This window comes from Ochotona curzoniae, unplaced genomic scaffold, assembly GCF_017591425.1.
Source record: "Ochotona curzoniae isolate NIBS_2020 unplaced genomic scaffold, NIBS_Ocur_1.0 contig_2210, whole genome shotgun sequence".
NCBI classification, from domain to species: Eukaryota; Metazoa; Chordata; class Mammalia; order Lagomorpha; family Ochotonidae; genus Ochotona; species Ochotona curzoniae.
This window is the reverse complement of record NW_024465369.1, coordinates 23,404,084-23,428,763: the sequence shown is the minus strand read 5'-3', so window position 1 is coordinate 23,428,763 and position 24,680 is coordinate 23,404,084. Positions and strand designations below refer to the sequence as shown.

The 24,680-nt window shown below is 38.6% G+C and overlaps 1 protein-coding gene across 2 annotated transcripts in view; it reads left to right on the top strand.

Annotated features, from left to right (window-relative positions):
- Positions 1–1,286: 1,286 nt before the first annotated feature.
- Positions 1,287–24,680, top strand: part of ITGB6 (integrin subunit beta 6) — a 72,949-nt gene continuing 49,555 nt past the window's right edge. Inside the window, exons 1-7 of one of the 2 annotated variants that reach the window (XM_040972037.1) lie at positions 1,287–1,347; positions 1,991–2,070; positions 4,482–4,686; positions 5,314–5,560; positions 15,518–15,683; positions 17,555–17,716; positions 21,002–21,097. In XM_040972037.1, coding sequence (XP_040827971.1) covers positions 1,287–1,347; positions 1,991–2,070; positions 4,482–4,686; positions 5,314–5,560; positions 15,518–15,683; positions 17,555–17,716; positions 21,002–21,097 — 1,017 coding nt within the window. Of the gene's footprint in view, positions 1,348–1,990; positions 2,071–4,481; positions 4,691–5,313; positions 5,561–15,517; positions 15,684–17,554; positions 17,717–21,001; positions 21,098–24,680 lie in introns of both variants that reach the window. The other variant, XM_040972038.1, reaches the window with a different exon arrangement.

Here is a 24,680-nt window from a genome sequence, read left to right as displayed (position 1 = left end):
AAACAACTTCCTGACTACGCTGTGGTGAGGAAGGGGGGAGGGCATGACAATGACTGTTTACAGTTTACCAATGGTCGCTCGTTTACAAATAAATCCTTACCTCACATGTGAGTTAGGAGCTGTAACAGCACAGTGGAAAAGAGCTGACCCTTCCTGAGGGATTCAGAATCTGCAAATCATTATTTCTGTTTCCAAAATTGTTCTTATGGGACTCTCTTATTCTGCTGTCATTTAAAATAACTTTAAAAATATATTTATTTATTTTTCATTTATTTGAAAGGCAGTGTGAAACATAGATAGACATAGAGATACCTTCCGTTCTCTGGTTCATTCCCAAATGATTGTAATAGCGACTGCTGGACCAGGCTAAAGCCAGTCACCTGGATCTCACAGGGGTTCCCACACGGATGATGGCGACCCCAGTTCTCGGACCATCACCTGCTGTCTCCCAACATGTGTATTACCAGGAAGCCGGACCTGGGACTGGGACGGGGCCAGGACTGGGACCCAGGTACTCCAGCAAAGGCAATGGGTCTCCCAAGTAGGACCTTAACCATTGTGCCAAATGTCTACTCCCAGTGTCACTTTTTAGATACAAATTCTGTACTTCCAGGAAAATATCCTTCAATCAAATAAAAAAAAAATAAAGAAACACTGCCAGTCTGCCTTCCAAGCTGATTTTTAAAAAATACATATTTTTATTTTTCAGAGTCCATGTCCATTTTCTGTGAAAGATTTAGCAATGAAGTACGAACATCTCAGGTATTTTCATTTAGCCCATTTTTTTTTAAATGAGTGCCTTATGTGTGACTTAAATTACTTACATCTCATTTCACATCTTTACTGTTTATATTAAATGAAAATTACTGGAGAAAGTCATTCTTAAATTGCTCTGATATTTCATTAGTTAATATTTCACTACAGATTTTAACTTTCTCTAGACTACAGAGACTAACAATTTATACAAAAATTTCTTCTGAATGAATTTCCCCACCTTCTTGGTGATTGTACACCTGCTTTCCTTATAAGGAGAACAAGGAAGTAAATCATGTTGAAGTTGCTTTCAAACACAGCTTTTCTTCTTTACCTGTCCAGGTAGTCTCTGTTTTCATTTCAGTCTTAATGAAAACTTCTTAACTTCCATCTCAAGTTTCTTTTCAAAACAGCGTAAGTAGTATTTAAATTTTTCATTTCAAGCAAGACTTTCACCGATACTTAGCTTTAGTCTCGTAACGTGGAAGGTAATTCATTTTTTAATCTATCTGCAACAGCGAGAACTGAAACGAATGGGGATTGAACTGCTCTGCCTGTTCTTTCTATTTCTAGGAAGGAATGTCTGCGTTCAAGGTAAGAAGTGCGTCTCTCTGTTATGTTGCTTTCGTGGTGTGCTAGACAAACCTGTCATTTGGCTCAGAAACTAGATCTGAAGTCATTTTTTTTTTATTTGGTCTGTTCAACTGCTCTTTTGCCACTGAGAGAACACTTTAACAAATTACAGGCAAACACTGAACTGTTCCCGCAGTGAATGCTCCAGGCTTAAGGTAAATAAATACAAAGGTTGCAAAGGCATTTTAATGAGGAGAATTAAGCAGCATTGCTGAGCAATAAAACTTCTCAATGCCACTGTGACAACCATTTTGGAAACTGTTCTGATTGTAGAAACATTTTCGCTGAAGAGTAATAATCTTCAGAGACAAAAAGGATGTATTTCAAAACCAGAAGTATCTCACTTGAGAAGTGTATTTCATGAGTGTAAGTAATTTGAAAAAGGAACTTGTCATAGTGAATAAAAATAATTAGTAGAATTCTTTGTTGTTTTGTTTCTTTGTTTTTATATACTTTAAGACATAGTGAGAATTGCTAACATTTCGGATCTGACCTTTGGAGACTGAGGTGGACTTGGAGGGGGTTATAGTTAAGTAATTTGGAAGGAATAAGCAGAATGAATGGAGTGTTTGTAACAGCCTGTGTCCTGTCGGGTTTCACGCAGGTGCCTGTGCCCTGGGAGGTGCAGAAACCTGTGAGGAATGCTTGCTGCTCGGACCACAGTGTGCCTGGTGCTCTCAGGAGGTATGACACAACCTCAGCCTGCTTTGAACCATGGTAGTGGCACTCCTGTTCATCTCCTGGCTGATAGTTCTTGCTGGTATCCTGCTTTATGCGGGATCATATGAGAAAAACAAATCAAGAAAGGAAACTCTAAGCATTTGTGGATCCACAGGGCATCCGTGCAACTAATTTCAAAACCCATTTGGGGAAGGAAGAAGTGTCATTATTTTGAAAAAATACTTAACTCAGAAGTCTTTATTTAACCTGGTCCCTCTTATTTTGACATCATTTCTAACTGACTATATGTCATATTGGAGCTCTCCAACAGATCAGAATTGATGGAGGTGATCTTTTATAAAAATAAACACACAGTTGACATAAGTATTCTAGTTGTATTCCATCTGGGAACTAGATCCTTTTCAAACGATTGCTAAATTCTAAGAGACCTTCTCTAAATTTAGGTTTAAGAATACAGTTCAGATATGGTCTGGTTCCTTTAAAAATTACATTTTCACAAACTCAGTGACTTTATATCACATGGATGACAAAGCCCCAAACACTTATTCCTTATCTGGTCAAACTGAAAACTATGTGAATGTAGTTTGAAGGTTGATTGGGGAATTTATAACAAGACATCCAAAGTCACTGCCTGTCCTCTAACTCTGCAGAGCAATCTGTAAATGATTCATAGAAGAGGGATATGTGTTAGCTTTCTGGATTTTAAAACAAGCCTCTGCCCACTGGATGTCATAAACACAATTGAAACATAAATCAAACCATACAAACGCCAAGTTCAGCAAGAGCTGAGCAGCATGCCTAATGGGAAACAAACCTTGACACCCACATCAGAACTGAGCTGTTCCAAGGTGAATGGACATCCACCGAGGGAAACCTCATAGACAAGACTGTCCAGAGCCAGCTCATACCTCACCATTGTCTTGACTGATACAGCCACAAAATTCAAAGGAAGCATGTTTTGTGAACCATATATATAAAAAAAACAAGACTTATATAACGAGAGGGAAAAATTCACATTTTGCGAAATAATGATCCCCTGAAAAAGAACAATGTTGGAGACATACTACATTCAGTCTAGAATTTCTATTTTAAGCACATTTTTTAGCATTAACTTAAGAGGGTTTCTTGAGTTGCTATAATAGCTGTACTTACGGCTGATACTTGACAGCCATTTTTATTGTCAAAACTTAAGGCCAGATTATTGTATGAAGTCACTCTAATAGTTAAAGTATTTATCAGGATATTCATTGAGGTAACTGGAGCAAAAGCCAGTTTAGGCTTTTGTTTGCCGTAGACATCACCACTGGTGTTTTGGAATAGGGGATAAGTATGAGGATAAGTATGAGGATAAGTCAGAGCAATGTCAGTGGTAAGGGTGATTCTGAGGTCATGAACAGCTGCTTTATCCCTCAGCTACCACCATGGAAAGTTGGAATTTGCCATTTGTGCCCCCAGATCCTCGAGTATGCATATATATAAATGACTTAAAAATTTTTAGTCTCAAAAATCAAATTCAAGAAGGGATGTACTTCTGTAGTTGGTGAACAAGAGTGGCCTAGAATTCTACAGCTGATCTTAGCTCATAGGCCAAGAAGCAATTGGCTTAGAATTCTAACAGGCAATCCAAAAACACACATATCGGTTTTGACATTCTAAGCTTAACTTTGCCTTTTGTTAGCCTAAAACAACCCTGCTATTAGACAAGTTTACTGCAGCTTCATCTCTCTGGTATGGGAATTACAGATTGGACTGGAATAAGCACATCTCCTCTGGGAAACACTGTATTTCACGACTCTACTACCCATGTGGATCAGAAAGGGGCTGGGAAAATCCTGGGTCCTACCTAGAAAAGTCAGCTTTTAAATCATCTTCTCTTCTGTCCTTCCAGAATACTTTATGTCTGAGTTTAAAATCCCCAAGAAGTTGATCTTAGCATAGTAATACTGTCGTATTAAAGGCAACACACAAATGACCAAACTGGTTCAGAGAGCTCAATGGGGACATGTTGCAATCCTTGTCCTTTAGGAATACAAGGAAAAATCCCTTTGTCACAGGATTTGTGACAAAAATCTCTTTGTTACCAAAGCTCAAATAGTCAGGATTTCAATAACCTACAAGTTACCCTGAACAGACATTCACAGGATGACACCAACAATATGGAACCAGCAGTTTCACAGATCTGGTCATGGCATGGGACAGATTTTCTAATTAAAAAGTGACTCTGGTTTTACTCAGAATTTCACTGGCATAATTCCCTGATTATTCAGCCATAATTTAACCTTGGCCCTACAATCAATGTCAGTCAGAGGAAGATATGCTAATGTGGCAAGATGTTAACTGGAAGATCATGTGTACTTAGTTACTGGTATTCTTTTTCTATCGCCTGTTTTTTTTTTTTTCTTTTTCTTTTTTAGAATTTTACTCATCCATCTGGAGTTGGAGAAAGGTGTGATATTCCAGCAAATCTTTTAGCTAAAGGATGTCAATTAAACTTCATTGAGAACCCTGTCTCCCAAGTTGAAATACTTAAAAACAAGCCTCTCAGCGTAGGCAGACAGCAAAATAGCTCTGACATCATTCAGATTGCACCGCAAAGTTTGATGCTTAAGTTGAGACCAGGTATGTCATGATTTTGTAACAGAAGAAAGGGGGCTTCTATTTTGTATTGACTTATGTAAATAAATCAAGTGTCCCCCTATGTTAATACTTTTTGTTATTATACCAACATATCTTGTACCATATTACATAACAATAATTATTATCACACAAATTTCTCATTCTATGGAAACAGAAAATTTGCAAAACACTTTTTAAAAAATTCATAATGGCCACTGGCACCCAAATACATTACCAAAGAAGTCTTGTCTCCTAGGAACTGTTTGAATTACTGAAATGCTTTAAGGCTTGCCTTACTTTCTTCAAGCTCTGTAATGTAGATTTTAACTCTCCTTTGTCTGTTTTTTTCTCAAACTACATACACACAAATTCAGCTTATCTCCCATCTAAATGGATGCTAATTCTCCCAAGGAGATATAAAATATCCTAACTCATACCTCCTTCAGGTGTCCTAAACCTACTGCTGCCGATTCCCATGAAAACTTCTTCACATAGTTCATAAAAGTGCACAGTTTTTTTCCCACTAAGTTCTAATTGCAATGACACAGCCAGCTGGCCCAGCAATTGGCTATTCACAAATCTATTTCGGTGTGTTTTTATGGATCTGCTTTTCCTGCTGGGGCTTTGCAGGTAGTGAACAGACCCTGCAGGTGCATGTCCGCCAGACTGAGGATTACCCAGTGGACTTGTATTACCTCATGGACCTCTCTGCCTCCATGGACGATGACCTCAACACAATCAAAGAGCTGGGTTCCCTGCTTTCCAAGGAGATGTCTAAATTAACCAGCAACTTTAGACTGGGCTTTGGCTCTTTTGTGGAAAAACCTGTCTCCCCCTTCATGAAAACAACACCCGAAGAGATCGCCAACCCTTGCAGGTAAGTAAATGATTCCTTGGCATCTCCTTGTACTGATTTTCTATGAGATAGCCTGCTCTGAGTGCACTTGCCAGCAACTTGCTGGCTCTCTTGCCTCTCATTTGTTTGGGTTTCAGTAGTTCTCTGCAGTCAAGGTGAAGTCATTCTAACTACATAGTTCTACCCTTGGTTCGCCCAGGATCTCCAGTGTCTGCATCCTGTGCTGGTTGTGGTGGGAGTGAAGTAGGGTTTGCCCTCTGTAGTAGGGAACTAACTCAGTCTTCTGCTGTAGGTGCATTGGCTTGGGCCCAGTCCTTAAGCCCACAGATGTGTTCTATCTGTAATAACTACACTTTCTGAGGCTACTTGACAGTAACCTACACTTTTCTCATAGTCTTTTTCCACTCTTATGACTTCTGCCAAAACAATACTTGGTGCACATTTCTCTGACATATTTCAGGAAATGTAGGTTTCTCCTATTGCTTGGAAAAGGTCTTTGCAGCCTTCACTGCTATTAAACTCAGAAGGAAATGAGGCATTTGCTCCATTATAATATGCTATTATCAGCTATTAACACCATGTATTATGCAGGTGATGGTAGAGGAAAATTGCTTTGTGATGGCTTACCTGTACATCAATGACAGGTTCCAAATCAACTTATTTAACATCCTTTTGTTGAAAAAGAACTACCATTTGCTCTGTGGCAGACCCTGTGTGGAAGGCACTGCTTAACATGACCTCATTCAGTCTTCATGTAACAGCAGGTCACATGAACTCTATATCCTCAGGAAGTAACAAAAGTATAAAAGTTCGAGAGTTCAGTAATTCACACAAGGCCACATGACTCATCAATGAACTATACCAAGATTTGGTTTGGTCCAAACCAATCCTATTATGTGCCAATGTATATGAAATGATATTCATATTTTCATCTATCAAAAGCATCTATCTGCATAGCAAAAAGAAGAGTTTTACAATGTCATTTAAAAACATTTCAATGCAGTTCCCAACTCTATAATCTAATATGACTGAAAATAATGAGGAAAGGGGTTTTTCACCAGTTTTAACTCTTAAGTATTCGGTTTGGTCACAAGTATCAGAGACAGGTGCTTTAATATAAATAGAATTTTTCTCCATCTTTTATACCAATTAAGTCCACAGAAAGGCAATTCAGGACTGGCAATTCAGCAGCCTTCCTGGACCATAAAGATAAAATCTAAATGCCCAATACTGGTGGAGACTTTTCTACTTTGTGCTCAGCCAGTGTTGGCACTCAAACTTCATCTTTATGAGCCAAGAAGTATGCTGGGCTGCTATTATTTTTTCATTCCTGGCAAGAAGAAAGGAGGCAAGGGGGAACAAAGCAGACTAGGGGCCCTAACCTGCTCCCCTTGCTCACTCAAATGTGATACAAGCATTTTCATCCCTTTGGGAAGCTCCCTCATGCCCCCATGACAGTAGCTTCTGCTCCTTCAGAGGCCATTACTCTCTGCTTCCTATGTTTAAGACTGAATTTGCCTGTCCTTGGATTTCACACAAATGGGATCATTCAGTCTATAATACCTTCTTATCTGATTTCTTTTGCTCACCATTTTGTTTCTTGACCCTTACCCAGTGTCGTGTTTTTTTTTTTTTAAGATTTGTTTATTTTTATTACAAAGTCAGATATACAAAGAGGAGGAGAGACAGACAGGAAAATCTTCCATCTGATGATTCATTTCCCAAGTGAGCGCAACAGCCGGTGCTGTGCTCCGGAGCCCAGAGCCAGGAGCCAGGAGCCAGGAACGTCCTCCAGGTCTCCGACACAGGTGCAGGGTCCCAAGGCTTTGGGCCATCTTCAACTGCTTTCCCAGGTCACAAGCAAGGAGCTGGATGGGAAGTGGAGCAGCTAGGACTAGAATCAGCGCCCATATGGGATCCCGGCACGTGCAAGATGAGGACTTTAGCCACTAGGCAACAGCGCCGGGCCCTATCCCTTTTGTTTTAAATTAATATATTATTATAGGGATTTACTACATTTTGTTTATGCATTCTTCCATTGAGGAACATTTGGGTGGTTCCTAATTGCTATTATGAAAAATGCTACTGTGATTATTTGCTCATAAATTTCCCTATGAATGTGCATTTAATCTTTCCTACATGGATATTTGCACTGGAATTGCTGAAGTATACAAGTGTCCTTTATATTTTCAAGAAGCTACCTGTTTTCCAAAGTGGGTCTATAATTTTGTATTTTCATCAGCCATGTGAGAAGATTCCAGACCTTCCATATTCTTTTACACAGCCTGGTGCTATTAGTCTTATTAACTTTAGCCATTCTCATTGAGATATATTAGTATGTTATTATATTTTTAATTTGCCTTTTGCTCATGACAGATGGGTTTAAGCATTTTCTCAAATGTTTATTTCTCATTATTTCCTATTTTATGAAGCATTTTTCACCCATTTAAAAAATTTTGGCTTTTTCTTCTTCATATGTCAAGAGGATTTACATACATATATTCTGGGTATATTTTTCAAATATGATTTATAAATATTTCCTTCCAGTCTCATATTTTTATTTTGCTAGCAAAGTCTTTGGTCAAGTAAATATTTTCAATTTTGACAAGCTATAATTTATAAATGTTTAACTTTATGCTTAGTAAATTTTTTGTTCTAGAAAATCTTTTGCCTAAGGTCTCAAAGATCTCTCCCACATATTCTTCTAGAAGCTGATAGTTTAAGCTCTTACTTTTAGGCTCATGATCCCATCTTTTCTATTTGGAATAAAAAAAAAAAAAGGTCTATTTTCATCTTCCATTTCCATATGGCTGTTCTGGTGCTCTAGAACTATTTGTTACGGAAAAATTTTCTTCCCACTTTGAATTATCATTATGTCTTTGCTAAACAGCAATTGCATGTTTGTAAGTGTGTCTAATTCTGGACATTCTGTTCTGTCTGAGATCAGCAGTACATATATCCTGCAATGATCTGAGATGATTGGCATTCCCATTAGGTTCATATTGGCAATTACTTCTAGAGAAAAGCTGAGGTTTGGATTGTGATTCCATTGAAACTGGAGGCCAATTTGGGGAGATTGGGCATCTTAAAACATACTGCAGCTTCCTGACATTTCACATGATTAGCAATTCCATTTTTTAGATCTTGTTTGATTTACACTACCTAAATTTTATTGTTTCCAAAGTAAAGTTCTAGCATATCTTTTTGCTTTCCTTACTCCTGTGGTTTCTTAAAATTTCATTTTCGTTGGCTTGTCGACAATATGAACAAAAAATAGATTTAATGTTTGCTTTATATCCTGCAAAGTTGAAAAATTCTTATTAATTCTAGTCTGATTTTCGTAGTTTTTTCTTCTTCTTCTGGGTCTCCCATGCAGGAGTCCAAGCAATTTTGCTCTCTTCCATGGCTTTCCCAGGCCATGAGCAGAGAGCTGAGTCAGAAGTGAGCAGCCAGGACTTGAACCAGCACCCCTCCAAGATGCTGACAACCCAGGCAGTGGCTTAACCCACTGTATCACAATACTTGCCTACGATTTTTGGAGGCTCTTTGCTGTTTTCTAAGTTCTAGATCATGCTCTCTGAGAACAACAACCTATTTCTCTCCTGTGTCTATGATTAGGTTTTTTTCTTGCCTCATTACCCTGGCTAGGACCTTCAGTGTAATTTTAAATAGAAGTGGTGGGAGAGGATAGCCTTGTCCTGTTCATGGTATTAAGTTCACTAAGCTTTAGTTTTGACCATCAAATATGCTGCAAACTAGTAATTGTTTTGGATCCCATTTGTATGATCAAGGAGGTTTCCTTCTATTCCTCATTTTGATAAAGGCTTCTTGTTTGTTTAAGAAATTATTCATGAATATTGAATGTTTTCCCAGTTCTAGTGGCTTTGCCAAAAAATCTCCCCAGATTCTCAAACAAGCCTCATGGCAATCTGAACACACCTGACCACAGCTAGAGACAAAGGGAGCACACACCCTTCAAATATTCAGGGTTCTGTTGCTGAAGAATAAAGGAAGATGCTAGAATGGTCTCTAACAGTCCCTACACCACTGAACTCAAATTCCCATCAGGTCTTTTAATAATTTGCACTCCCTAGAAATGCTGTGTAATAGATAATAAGGCTTGATAACTATCAAGTATTTCATCCATTTGAAAAAGGAAATACGTTTGATTCTAACAGTCTCCTTGCTGTCTTTTATAAAAACACTTCTATGGTATCTTAACCTTTATTAAAGCATGAAGTAGTGTAATGTGTGTGCAATCTAAGAAGTGTCCTCAGTACTTTGACTTAGTCCACATTCTCCTCCTGCAACAACCTTCAGTACAGTTAAGCAGCAAACTTCCTTCCAGAATTACAAAGAGCTGCCTCTGCCCTGGGGGTATATTTAAAATCCTTCTTCCTCTCACAGGGCAGGTAAGATGTAGCATCACAAAGTACAATGATGCCATGGAGAACAATGAGTAGAAATTTTTTCAGAGAAAATCCTTGTGCTAGATGTGAAAATAGCAGGAAGAAAAAAGATCTGCACCCTGTCCTCAGAGGACAGAAGTGTTACAAGGGAGCTGACACTTGACATGGCAAGATGGTAAGATGCAGAGCCTACAGAGTCAGTGCTGGGGTGGGCATTGATTCACTTAATCACTCATTATGCAACTTTCAGTGGATATGTCACCTTTCAAAACTGCAATTTCTTCTCCCTTTATATTTTTGGAATGTCTATGCTGATCACACAAAGTGACTGCAAGGATTGACTGAGATAATAAACAGAATCACAGGACACAGCCTGACCATGAGTGATGAATTCTCCACAAATAGGTGTTTTAGCAACCACAACGTATACATGAGAAAAGAGCAGAGCCATGTCCAGGATGCAGCATGTGGAGACCCAAAAGATCACATATTTGATCTCTCAAAGGCTCAGTAAACCCATTTTCCATGGGTGATCTTATTCCTGCTGGAAAAAAATTTATCCTGGAAGTTGTTAAATCACAAGTTTGTGTTCTTGCGGGTTTTGTTGCTGATGCTGTTGCCTGGTTGTTTCCCTTTCCCCCACCTTCCTTCCCTCTCTGCTTCTCTGTCCAGAAAGCACCACTTCTCTCATGCATGCACCTACCAAGATGGCAGGTTCATCCTCTCATCGAACTAAACCCCAAAGGCCAAGCCTGACAGTGATGGCATAAGCAATGAGACAGCAATCAGAAGTAAGACAGGAGAGCAGCACAGTTTTTTTCTAATCTATATTCCTCTTGGTCATCACCTTGAACAAACAACTTACTCTCTTAGTGCTGTCTTTTTACTCACAAATGTTCCATAACAGTGAGACCCACAGAGAAATCACTGAACCAAATGAGCTCGGGATGTATCTGAAGTTCAAAACAAGTATTAATTTCCTTCTTTCTCTCACTAGTGTTTATTACTGTTTCTTCAACTGGCAAAGCCAGTAATCCTGAAACAATCAAATATCTAGATTCCTTACACTGAAAAATGAAATCCTCCAAAGCTTTAGTTTACATAAGTTATATTTGAGTGTAACAGCCAATAATCACTGCATTAGCAAAAGTGAAAACATAATTAACCATTTATAGATTCCTTGAACAATTAAAATAAGAAACTTACTACACATGCCTAGACCATGCTTTCAGTGAAAAGTAAGTATTTTCTAAACAAAGCACAACTTAGAAATTCTTCTGTTCTAAAATATAGTTGCACTCATATATTTTTACAAATCTTTTAAACATCTGGTTTAAAAGATAACTGAATCTTACATTAGCTTCTGTACTTAATCTGATATGATTGGTTTTACTTGGATTTTGTGCAGAAAGTGAAATCTCACACAGAAACATAACTGGAAAAGAGAAAAGCATCTAATAGCTTTTCCCAGTGACTAAGGACATTCTTTGATACCACGCTGAAACAGAAAGATAGGTAAAAGTGATTTTCAATGTGGAATTGGAAGCAGTAGATGTTTTATACTCAGTGACACGAGTCTTTGCATGGTTCTTTCACCAGTGTTTGATTTTGTAATATCATGCATTAATCATTTGGAAAATATTGGCTCAAAAGTCAGAACGTCCAAATTTCATGACTGAATATTAAAAGCTCAGATTTATTAATATCACCACAAATCTCATCAGAACCAGTTAAACTCAAGCAATCACACAAGTACCTTTTTCTCTTTAAGCACTGTGCTTCAGTGTACAGCAGAAATATTCTGAGCATTTCCCACCATGAATTGAAGAAAGCCTAAACACAATAAATGTCCTTCACTGCTTTATCAAGGAAGAAGTGCAGCCAGAATTTGTGTTTATGATTATGGTGAATTCTGGCTGGTAAAACAAAAACAAAACACGAAAATGAGGATGAACATTGCAGTTTTGTGCAAGTACATTTTAGGACTCCTGTCTTGGTTTGTGCTGAAGCACCAACAGTTTTCTTCAATGTTGCTTTTCCATGATTAGTGCAGGCATCAGCATGGGAAATAACACCTTTACATTACTGTGAATTGGTTAGGACTTACCGGCTTCCAGGGTGGTCTCAAACCCCACGAGTCTGTGCACTGCCCCTTAAAACCCCACCCTTTTAATCTAATCTCTAATGCCTTTGGAATAGCCTTTTATTTTCATTGCATAGGGAGTTACTACAAATTGATTTCACCCCATAAGAAAGTATATTTTGCTGAGGTCCCAAAGAAACACAAAACATTTCTCTTTGTTTTTATATGTATACATGAGCTCTAATATGCCTTTAAAAATATTTAATAGAATAAAAATTAAATTTTATTCTTCTATCTAACATTTTAAAAAATTTATTTAAGAACTTCATTCCATATGTATTGTGTTTGTTTTGAATTTGCTGCCCACAAGGAGGGATCTACTGCAACTTTACAAAAGAAGAAAATGAACACGAAATATTTAAATGGATTTCCTACAGGTACAATTAAAAATATAAATAAGCTCTAGTTTTTATTGGAAAGTTAATATATCCATGGGAAAATACAGAAAGAAGAAAATACAAGTCATTTCTAACCCTGCTTAGAAGATGATATTAATTTTGGTCCATATCATTTTAATTATTTTATATTTGTTTTTATATTTATTTAAATTTTTGCAACAAAAACTAACTAAAAGTAGTAGTCCTTTACATTATGTTTTACATAAATCCTACATTCTAAATGCAAATCTATTGCCCAGGGACTCAACATCAAATCACTTTGTGAGAAATGTTTACCTCTTCCCACTGCTGTACTAAGACAACCTCAGCCAGTGTGAGCATGTGCTGGAAAAAAACTCTGACCAAAGCAGGAGCCATTTCCATCCAAAATGCCTGCTGTGACTCCCCTCGTTTGCTGTGTCTAGCTGTGGTCTCCCATCACACGTTCATTACTATTTCATTTCACTTTCAAAAGAATTAAGTCATATGTATATATTATGTTAATATACAATAGCTTATATGATATTAATATGTGGTAATTTTCTTATTCACATTTAATTCTAACCAATAATGATGCAAATTTCTTATGAAATATAGGAATGCTAGCTCTTTGATTCTAAAAGATGCTCAATGATATTCTGATATGTGAACAAGCAGTCTCAAAGAGATGAAACAGACAATTTCTAAGAATATTTGGGGGACAGGGACAATGGCATTCTGAATGCCAATATACACTTTTCATCGCATATACTTTTCATAGCAACTTTGTGAAGTAAGTACTATTGCTATGCCCAGTTCTATGGATGCTGTCACTGAAGTCCAAAAGTGTTAACTCACTTGCCCAGGGATAGAAAACATTTAGTCCCTTTATTCTAATCATAATGATTTTCTTCCACTCTATATCAACTTTAAGCACTATAGGAATAAATAGAATAAACATCTAAGGCAGCTATTTTTTAAAAACTTAAAATCTCTTCCTCTATATCATGCTTTAAAACAGCGAGCATATTTGAAGATGGAAAAGTATCTGCATAAAAAGTTTTTTGTTAATGTGATAAAATAGTAACTTGGTCATCTCAAAGAGTTTATTCTAAGCGAATATGTGAAATACTTTCAAAGACATACAGATGGGTCAGCATATTAGTTAATTAAAGATTTTCAACTAATTTTCAGTAATAGATGATTAAGTTAATTAACAACAATATAGCTCACAATTATTACAGTGGGCATGTTAATCTTTCCCTTTATACTTTTCACATGAAACCCCAAATTTTTTTAATGAACACACATTATTATTTTAATAAAAAAATATGATTTCAGGGATATCATTAGCCAAATCCATTATCTGTTCTCAGGTCTGTGTTAGACTCTGTGTGAAGTGAATTATGTAAGAAAGCACACTAACATTTATTAAGCATTTACTCTGAAAAGCTCATTACACTGTGCTTCGCATATTTAATCTCATTCAAGCTTCACAATAACCATACTTGGTAGATCCTATCTGTGGTTGGCACTTTCAAGTTTCAGTGAAACTTGATGCCTGACATTAAAAATAATAGAATAAGATTGCCTTCTGAGAGTTACGGTTATGCATAATGAATCAGACAGGAAATATGAAAAGTGACCTGAAAGTGACAGGTTAGTTCCTGCACTGACTGCATCAGACTTGTGAACAGCTAAAAAGTAGGCCAGGTGGACTGGGAGGGGGGGCAAAAAATTAAGGGCAGCACAAGTGTGGGATGCATTTATCCAGGAGCCCTAGACCAGGTGCTTCCAGAGTTTCCAGACTTGTTATCCCATAAACTTTTGTTTACTGAGGAAGCCATCTGAGGATGGGGCTGGGGTGACCAGCTACGACTCTCAGCATGCATTTGGGAGATGGCTCTCTGGAGTGAGCTTCAGGCTTGGGTCCTCCAACTTCCTTAGGGCTGAAGCTTGGGGACAGTCTGGATTCTGACCTGACACAAAGAAAAGGACTGCCCTCACTGGCATCAGCATTCTGGCCTCACTGAGACCATGTCACTCCCTGTGGAAGAAAACACAGTCCTGTTGAACCATCGCTCCTAAGTGAAGTGTAGGATAAGGCTCCTTGTTTTGTATGTGTTCCTAAGTACTTTATTAATACATATGGTCCATTAATTCACATTGTACACTCAGACCAGAGCACTATTTATCATGCCCAAAGGACACTCATCCCACCTGTATCTTCTCCATAAAGGCACATCAAAAATTTCTTGCACTTAGGGATGCTAAAGAGCACTTCAGCATTATCCTAGCAGGCCATTCTATCAGTGATCCACTAACAACAACAACAACAACAACAACAACAACAAAAACCAGAAAAATGGGGCTGGTGTTGTAGCTTAGCAGGTAAGCCACAGCCTGTTATGTTCACATACCACAAGGGCACCAATACATGTCCCAATGTCCCAGCTGCTCCACTTTTGATCTGTGTCCCTGCTAACGGCCTGGGAAAAGCAACAGAGAATGGTCCAAGTATTTGGGCCTTTGCCATTCATGTGGAAGATCTGGATGAAGTTCCTAATTCCAATAGTGTTAGACTTTAGAACCAAGAACCCTGCTTTGATGCCTTGATAGGTAGGGCTGGGCATATAGGAGGAAAAAAGCAGTTTCCTCTCTTATCTTACTACAAGGTGACTCACTCTTGATGACAGCTTGAAGTATCAGAGTACAAGGCATTGTTGTCCTCATGAAAATTTAATGGCAGAATTTGTTTGTGAGGTAATAGGAAATAATGATTGCACACACACACACACACACACACACACACACACACACACACACACACCACACATACAGGAGGGAGGAAGGGGTGGGCAAGTGGGGATCCCTATACTTTCAGAAATATATCATGGAAAATAATAAAAATAATTTTTTAAAAAGAAGTAGCTGTGGATAAGTGTCTCTAGTACAGTCAACATGGAAGGAATTAATCTTCATTTAAGGAACTATTGCCAGCCCATCAAATCCACCAGTTATGTGCTTCCTCATATTTTATCAAGAATATTTTTACATCTTGCTTTTGCAGTAGTATACCATATTTCTGCTTACCTACATTTGGATTCAAGCACATTTTGCCATTGACCAATGATGCTGAAAGATTTAATGAAATTGTGAAGAATCAGAAAATTTCTGCTAACATTGATACACCTGAAGGTGGATTTGATGCAATCATGCAAGCTGCTGTGTGTAAGGTATGCTGAGTAGCGCTTTCATGTTGTAACATAAATTTCATCTCTTATTAACAAAACTACTTTGAAAAATTATAGTACATTTACTATCTGTAATCACTACATTTCATTTTTATTCAAAAGTTTTTTTTTTTATTTGGAAGACAGATTTTTTTTTTTACAGAGATACAGGGAGACATTCCACCGGTTCACTTCCCAAATCGTTGCAATAGCCATAACTACGCTGAGATGAATGTGGGAGCCAGGAGCTTCTTCTGGGTCTCCCACATGGCCTTGGGTCATACTTCTCTGCTTTCCCAAGCCACAGACAGCAATTTTGATCAAAGTAGAGCAGCTAGGACTCAAACTGATACCCCAATGGGATGCTGATGCTTGCAGGTGGAAGATTAGCCTAATGTACCATCACACCAGCCCCAAATCACTATATTTCTACATTCATTGTTTTTCTTGAAACACAAAATTTCAGAGCGAGCATTTGGCTTAGAGGTTAAGACATGCCATCCCTGTTCCACCTTGAGGTGTCTGGGCTGTATTCCCAGTTCAGGCTACTGATGCCAGCTTACATGATAATGTATACTCAAGGAGCCAACAGACAACAACTCAAGGAGGGAGTCCTCTGTCAGCCACATATGAGACCTACATTGAATTCTTGGCTCTTAATTTTTGAAATCTTTCACTGAATCTTTTTTTTTGAGGGTGTCACAAGCATTTGGGGAGCAAAGTAGCGAATGAAAGTTCCACCTATTTTTTCAAATAAAGACACAGCTTTTAAAAACAAAAAGCTTCACAGTTTCTATAAAATTTCATATGCAATCAATTTGAAATAGAGATCAATGTTTATTGTTCTAGAATTGTAATAATCTGTACTTATAATGGTGTTGGGCAAATTATTAATATTTAAAGACATAGAACAGATTATTTCTTCACTTATATCTGGTTCAAAAAAAGGTGAGGGTAGAACAATGATGAAAAAAAAAAACCTAAAATGCCTGGCGTTAGTATAACCTCCACAGATAATGATTTATCTGATGTTTGAACCAAAGACCTAAACATCAGAAGTCATATTGTCTCAACATCCCAGGAATTTGGTTCTTCTTGACTATTTAACAAGTATCCACAGGAGTAATTTCCTTATCTTTAAATAGTAGCTTTCCATAGTTAATATCAGGAAATGGAGCAGAAGCTCCAGGAAGGTGGGAGGGAGGAAGACTTAGAGGGGGAAGGAAAAGGATAAGGTGGGATAGAGCAGCCAGGATGAACTTCTGCCCAAGTAGTTCCTGGACTAATCTTAATTAAAGGGAGAGCTCTGCTGAGACACAGACGGCAGACAATCTTAATTAGCACGACCCTGGAGCCATCCTTCGATAAGCAATCCTTATCCTTGTATTAGGTTTGTAATTCTTCGATGACATGTTAGAAAGAGAAATCTATGCCTAAATGTTGGGCGACATTTTAATGAAGCAAGCTTCCTCTGAGTTTATTTCATGTTGCATTCTGACTGGTTTGGTTTTAGCTTGGATTAAGATTCATCTATAACCTCCTTACCGCCTCCTCTCATTTTTCTGGTGAAATGAAAGCTGGAGGACCAGAGAAATAATTAACTTTGTGAAAGTCAAGATCAACTCAATACTGATTATAGTGGAGCTGTTTTATTCTGAAACAGAAATCATCTGAAAATGTTAGCGAGGAAAAAGCAAATGTCACAGAATTTCCTATTTTTTAAAATATATTTTTATTATCAACTCATAATAGACAAAAAGCCTAAATAGATGGGAATTTTTTTTTAATCATCTGAGTGTCCAAGCACAATTGATCCATGTTCAGCAAAGATCTGTCTCTTCTCAATACAACCTGAATGTTTTTTCTCACTATAGGAGAAAATTGGCTGGCGGAATGACTCTCTCCATCTCCTGGTGTTTGTAAGTGACGCTGATTCTCATTTTGGAATGGACAGCAAGCTGGCAGGGATTGTCATTCCTAATGACGGACTCTGTCACCTGGACAGCAAGAATGAATACTCCATGTCAACTGTCTTGGTGTGTATAACCTGTGCTGTGGGCTCTTGGGGGAGGGGAGGGAGGGAGCACGAGGAGGCAAACGAAGCAATGATTGCTGAAATCCAATGAGAAATAGCTCACATGTGGTGAAGGCAGGTCACTTTTATAACTGAGGAAGGTCAAATCACTTCCTCCATGTTTACCATCAGTAAAGTTTGCTCCCTGAGCCCAGGTGGAAGGTGAGGAGATGAGAACTTTTGATCTTGTCTAGCACATGTAATCTCAGAACCTGCAAAACTTCTCAGAGGTCCTAGGACTGGTAATCAACAGGACAGGCAGCTCATTCTGTCTCCACCACAGCCCAGTGAAGGAAGGCACTGGTCAGGATTGGGCTCCCAAGGGGTTGCTGTGAATGATATTCCAGCATTCATACCGTGCTTCCACTGACAACAAAACTCCATGGGAAACTATCAGTCAGATACTCCTTGATTGTTACTCAGAAGCACTAGGCTTGCTATCATTTAAGAAAACACTAATGGGCCCGGCGCGGTGGCGCAAGTGGTTAAGGTCCTCGCCTTGTACGCCCGCCGGAGATCCCATATGGGCGCCGGTTCTATCCCAGCAGCCCCGCTTCCCTTCCAGCTCCCTGTCTATGGCCTGGGAAGGCAGTCAAGGACAGCCCAAAGCTTTGGGACCCTGCACCCGCGTGGGAGACCCGGAAGAGGCTCCTGGCTTTGGATCGGCATAGCATTGGCCGTTGCGCTCACTTGGGGAGTGAATCATGGGACGGAAGATCTTCCTCTCTGTATCTCCTCTCTGTATATCCGCCTTTCCAATAAAAAAAAATAATAATAAAAATAAATCTTAAAAAATAAAAAAGAAAACACTAATGACATTCAAAGAACAGAAAAACCTCACCTGACTTGTCAAACACCATACAGTGCTCAGACCTCTTTCAAATCTTACCTGATCCTTAGCAAAAACCATATAGCCATGCTTCCCCAAGCAGGTCTGAAAGTCATGGGCTGGTACAACTTTAATTCCTCTGCCTGGAATGCCAGACCTCCACCACCCCCACCCTCTGCTGATATGCCACCTGCTAGGAGACTCCTATCATTTAAAATCCAGCTCCATCATTATTGTCTGCAGAAAGTCCTAATCAGTCTCTGCCAGGCCCCAAAGCAATGTGTCTTCACATACTTATATAGCTGTCCGCTTGAAAATCTCTACAAGGGAGTATGTTTGTTATAGCATCTGCATTTTTCTACTGCACACTCCTTAAGGCCAGGACTGGTATATCATTCCTGTTTCCTGAAAGGACAGTGCCTGGGGTGCAATGAGTGTCCATTAGCATTTGGAACAATTGAATTATGAAGCAGCAACCTGGGATGGTTCTATTATCCCCACATAACATTAGGAAAAATATGGTTCATAGAATTAGTGACTTCCTAAAATGAAACGCTTATAGACACATATATAGGAGGGAAAGAGAGTTAGAATTCTAGCACCAAATAGAAAAACTACTTTTCAAACTCTTTGAGTTCATATGTTACTCCCTATCATTCCTTGACCTAAATTTCTAAGCTGCCATCATAAAGTTTTCCCTGAGGTTTTCATCAGTAGTATTTCCCCAAAATAACATTCTTTAACTACATAATCTGCCTTTTTGGATTACAACATCAGTATATATTTTTTTTAGTCTAACAGAGGTAAGAAAAACTGAAAAATGAATTGCTTTTTCATGACTTCTTTTTGCAACTTCTCAAAGATTCCATAAAAGACATCTTGAAAGCAGCAAGTTGACAGAAGCAAACATCTCCATTGTTATCTAATGCAATCATCTTATCTAGTGAACAAATCACAGTTGTTACTAAGGGAGAGGGCCCTTGAACCCTTTCTGTGCTTCTCTGGGGTTCTTTGAACATTTCCTGTGTGCTCAAAATGAGGCTAGATTCCTGGGACAAGCAAATAACAGGACAAGGTTCCTGGTCTTGCAGTTAGACTATAATTGCAGGAATTAAATACAGAGGTCTGATTCAAACAAAAAACCCAAATGTTAAGTAGTCCATAGGGTGCAATCTGGACCACACACACCCAACAGCTGAAGGGACAGGAACAGGTGACGATGAGGAGGGGGCAGAATTGGAGGGATTTAGGCTTTGAGTGAAAGATGTTTATTGGTTGAGCAGTTGAAAGGCAGAGGCAGAGCACATCAGGCTCAGGAAGATTTATAGCAGCTGAGATCTCTGCTAATACAATCAGAATGTGTTGGAAAGTGTGTATTACTCAGCCACATTCGCAGTTGAATAACTTCCCTGAGTATGTTAGACAAAACTATGTTTATCTCTCCACTTGAACTTGGTACCCAAAGATGACTTCTGATGAAACCATTCCAATAGTGCTGAGAAGGTGTGAAGGTGTACATCACATTAATGCACAGAAAGCCTTCTTTATCAATGTGCCTTCATCTTGGCTGCTTTCAGTCATAACTGACAAATTTATAGTTTAATCATGTGTACCCTGATCTCTCATTTGAGCTTCCTTTTTATGCATTACTCACATTTGGACTCAAATGATTACAAATGTGCTGTGTGTTTTCTAGACCTGGGAAGTGAAGCCCAACTTGAAATGTGATAATCAATGACTTTTATTCTTTAATTCCTTTCACTTGGTAAAAATATGCCAATGGAATAGAAGTGCAAAGTGTTTTCAAATATACCATGAAAATATTTCTGGGTCCTATAAAAGTAACTTGAAATATTAAAAAAGTGATAAGGCCAAACTCAAGAACCAATATACAAATTTCTGGAACTGGACAAACAATGGGAATTGTAGCACTGCCATCCCACACTACATTGTTCCTTCTGCCACTTTCGTGCCTCCCCATCCAATTTCAGTACCAGTTATAGAGTCACTTCATCACATACATCATAGTCTAACTGCCCCTCCCTTGACCACATCACTTCTAGTCTGTTGGTAAATGACACTCAGAAGAAAAAATGTTCCTATACCCTTGAAAATATGACACACTCTAAGTCTTTAAATAAATTTTGAGTCATCTGTCTAGAGGTGACAGAGCTTAATACACTACTTGATCAGGAACTGCCTCTTGAGACTAGGTGGATTTACTAGTTTCAAAGATTAAACCAGATAAATGAATAATGATAATTCTATATTTTGTTTACTTACAGCAATAAATACAGTAATGCCTGTGTGCACAGAGATACCAACTCAACAACAACAACAAAATCTTGGAAATTAATTATGTTTCTTTACTTTGTATTCTTTTATAAAGACGATACTTAAAATCCATGTTTACTTTAGGAATATCCAACCATTGGACAACTCATTGATAAACTGGTACAAAACAATGTGCTACTGATCTTTGCTGTAACCCAAGAACAAGTTCCTCTGTACGAGGTAAGCGGACATCATTTGAGTCATCCTTACAGAGAGATCATGTGTCATGAAATTTTATGATTTATTCTCTGAGCTGAACACATAGGAAGGCCTTTAGATAATCATTAACACATATCAGATGCACTGGGCACTTGGCAGAGTGGATTCATTCACTGTTTGCAACTTGTTTCATAATCACGAGTGTGGAGTGGAGAATGGAGAGACAGAAATGGTGGAATAGGAAGAATTATTATGCCAATAAAAAAGGTAAGTTAGAAGATTGCATCAATAAACAGAATGTCATCTACTTCAAGAAAAATTAGCTTTACTTCCCCTTGAATTATTTCCTCTGATGAAAAGAGAACTGATTGAGCACAGTGGAAATCTTAAGGGTGAGGGTAGAATGGATCTGAAATTCTCTGACATCCTGCAAATAAAATATATAAAGAAGATGCAAACAGAGACACAATTCAAGCAGTTAGGAAACTCTTGATAAATCGAGCCAAAAGAACCAATTTCTCCATTAGAGTTTAAGACTGAAAGGAAACACTCATTATCCAGTGAGGACTGTTCCATGAAACAAATTGCATGAACTTACAGCCTACATGCAAACACAGAAGACTTCCGTGGTTTCTTTCTATCAAAAACAATACATCAAAATGTCACCAACTGGGCTCCTCACAAGTAACCCACCTCCTCACCTGCAGTACACGCAGAAGTAAGGTGTCATTAGCATGAGCCCTACAGAATGTCAAGGAACTAAGTGGTTGTGTTCCTAATAAATGCTTCATACACTCAACGCAGAGTGTGCGCTCAATTTCCTTTGGAAAGGACCTCTTTACTTCAGGACTGATACAGTACTCATGAAACTAAGATCATTTGACTGGAGGCTTTGATTAAATACCATTCACTACTGAGGATGGTGCAACTCATGAACCTAAATCAGGTTCTGCAGAAAGGGTCCAAGAGAGGATGCTATCGTACATGTTTACTGAGAGGAGGGTCTTTTACACCTGGTGAAACTGCCTTCTGCTGCAGCCAACCAAGTACCTTGCAATCAAGCTTCATACTTGACAACTTTGTTCTACCCAGAGCTCCTGAGGGTTTGCCTGACTGGGACATTTTCTCAAGGCTTGTTCGTCTGTGGTACTCGCTTCCGGTAGTTTTGAAGCAGTAGAGTCGCAGGAAAAATTAAAATTAAAAATTACTCCCAAATACAATATTGAGTCTATTTTGCCTCTGATTCTTAAGGCTAGAGAGAGCGCTGGGGGCCACAACACCTCCTCCCCAGCAAGACTCTGGCTTGGAGGAGGTAGGGTAATAAACGGAAACCTTTTTCCAAAGGGCAGCCTGGGGAACCCCAGCAATGATCATGATGATCAGGAACACACACACACCCATTACTCATTTTGTAATAGTCTTTAAGGCTCACAACTCATTTATACGCCTCCTCCAAACTGCTATGAAAAAGACAGAAGATGAAAAATAACTGCGGCAAAACAGAATCTGTTGGATGTTAGCTACTGCATCCGCAGCACCCCCCTTGTTGCAAAAGAAAGGTTCATTTCCAAGGAAAACGCCAGAATAAAGCCTGCCTGGAATGTAACAGCAGGACATTTATTTTGCCTGTCTACTAATCTCATTAGGAGGCAAATCTATGTTCTGTCATGATCTGTGGTCTTCCTTTGCAGGCCCAATTCATTTCCAAGGGACATTTTTGCAGAAGCCACAATGGGGAGTGGGTCAGCAGGCCCTCTCTGCCTCTGGTCTTCTTGTCATTTTATTTTTCTACTGATGGGTTTATCATTCCACCTGTGATGGTGCAAGCAGGCAGCAACCCCGTCTAAACATAATGACAGCAACAGTGCATTTCCCCGAAGGCTTTACACGGCCTGGAAGTGCTGATCTCTTGTGCCAGTGATAATGAAAACTGAAAATAGACCAATAATGGCTGGTGTTGCCTTTCCATTTAAACCTCTTAGAAGGAGCCCGTAGGGTGCTGGAATCCCATGCAACCTGATGTTGGGAGAGCTGTAAGATAGAGAACATAACTGCTGAAGAATCATCACAAAATAAAACTGCTGATAGGTAGAATAAAGCAGCAGAGTGGTTAGCCCTAATGGGAATTCTAGAAGGAAAATGATTCAGCAAGAGTTAAGTGTTGAGTACAGTTACGGATCTGCACAGCAGGTAGTAGATAGGCTGCATTCAATGGCAGCCCCAAATAGCAGCAAATAAAATCTGTTTGGCACACTTATGACATTCAAGAAAACTGACCGAGTTATTTTTTTTTTAAGTAATCTTGGTAAGATGCTGTAGACTGCCCAGGTGTGTTGTGTAGCTATACATGTTATAACAGAGATGGATAAGGTAAGCAGTTTTGCTTCAGTGCAGTGCGGCTATAGTGTGAACACCAGCCTCCAGCAAAGAGATGATTTTGAACAAACTTATTATTATGAATAGTTTCCTGTTTGTCCAATTACAGGGTTCAAAACATAATGATAGATAATCGACAGAGCAGTGGGTAGCATATTACATTCTAGTGCTAAATATCATTTTGAATCAGGATTCAATTACGCAAGATAAAAAAAATTTGTATCTCCTCTGTTGTTTTTAAGAGTTTACTGTTAATTTACATTAAGATAGTATCAGGCTGCTAAACCCCCATTGTCTAATCCGACTAGCCTTAGAGACAGTGAGATGAAAAGCAGTGTTCCTCACCACATTGTCAAACCCTATTATTAATCACCTTGGGTTATTTGCAAAACTTTAATATACCCTGTATCTTTTCAAAATGTTTACATCTGGCTGGAGAAGGCAACTTTTGTGAAGTTAATTACAATAATTATGATAAGACCTGGTATTTATGATGTCATGCTGAAACACAGCACTTAGAAAGACAAGAACAAGACCCGCAGGAGATTCTTGCAGTCTACTCGTCAGTGTCTGCGACCACTGAGTGATGTCTGACAGCATTCAGACCAGGGGCAAAGCAGGATTTTACACCTAGAGATGAACAGCCTCAATTATTAGCTCTTTAAGTTTTTAGATCGGTGGGTTTTGCTCATCTTGTTTTTCATCTTTTAAGTCAATTGAATCACAGTAAATTCCCATTAAATATTTTGAGTCAATTAAATTTAAAATTTTAATATTTATTCATTTATCTGGAAGGTTAAAAAAATAAAGAAAGGAAGAGGGGCAAATAAAAAAAAGAAAAATCTTTCATCTATTTTCCAAAATGTCTGCAACAGCCGGGCCAGTCTAAAGCCAGCAGTTTGGAACTCCCTGCAGATCTTGCACAGAGGTGTCAGGGACCCACATACAGGAGTCATCCCCTCATGCCTCTCAGGTACACATCGTCAGGAAGCTGGAATCTCAGGTGGGGCTGAGAGTTGAACCCAGTCACTCCAGTGTGGGACGCGGGTGTCTCCTATGGTATCTAAACTATCATGTCAAACGCCTGTCCTAATATTTATTGAATGAATAAAAACACAATAAGAGTACCTCCTCTTTTCTAAAATTGATATTCTAAACAAGGACTTTGAGTCTGGGTTACAAGTACTAGTTAGGGCTGAGGAAGACCATTTACCGTGAGCCAGTAGAG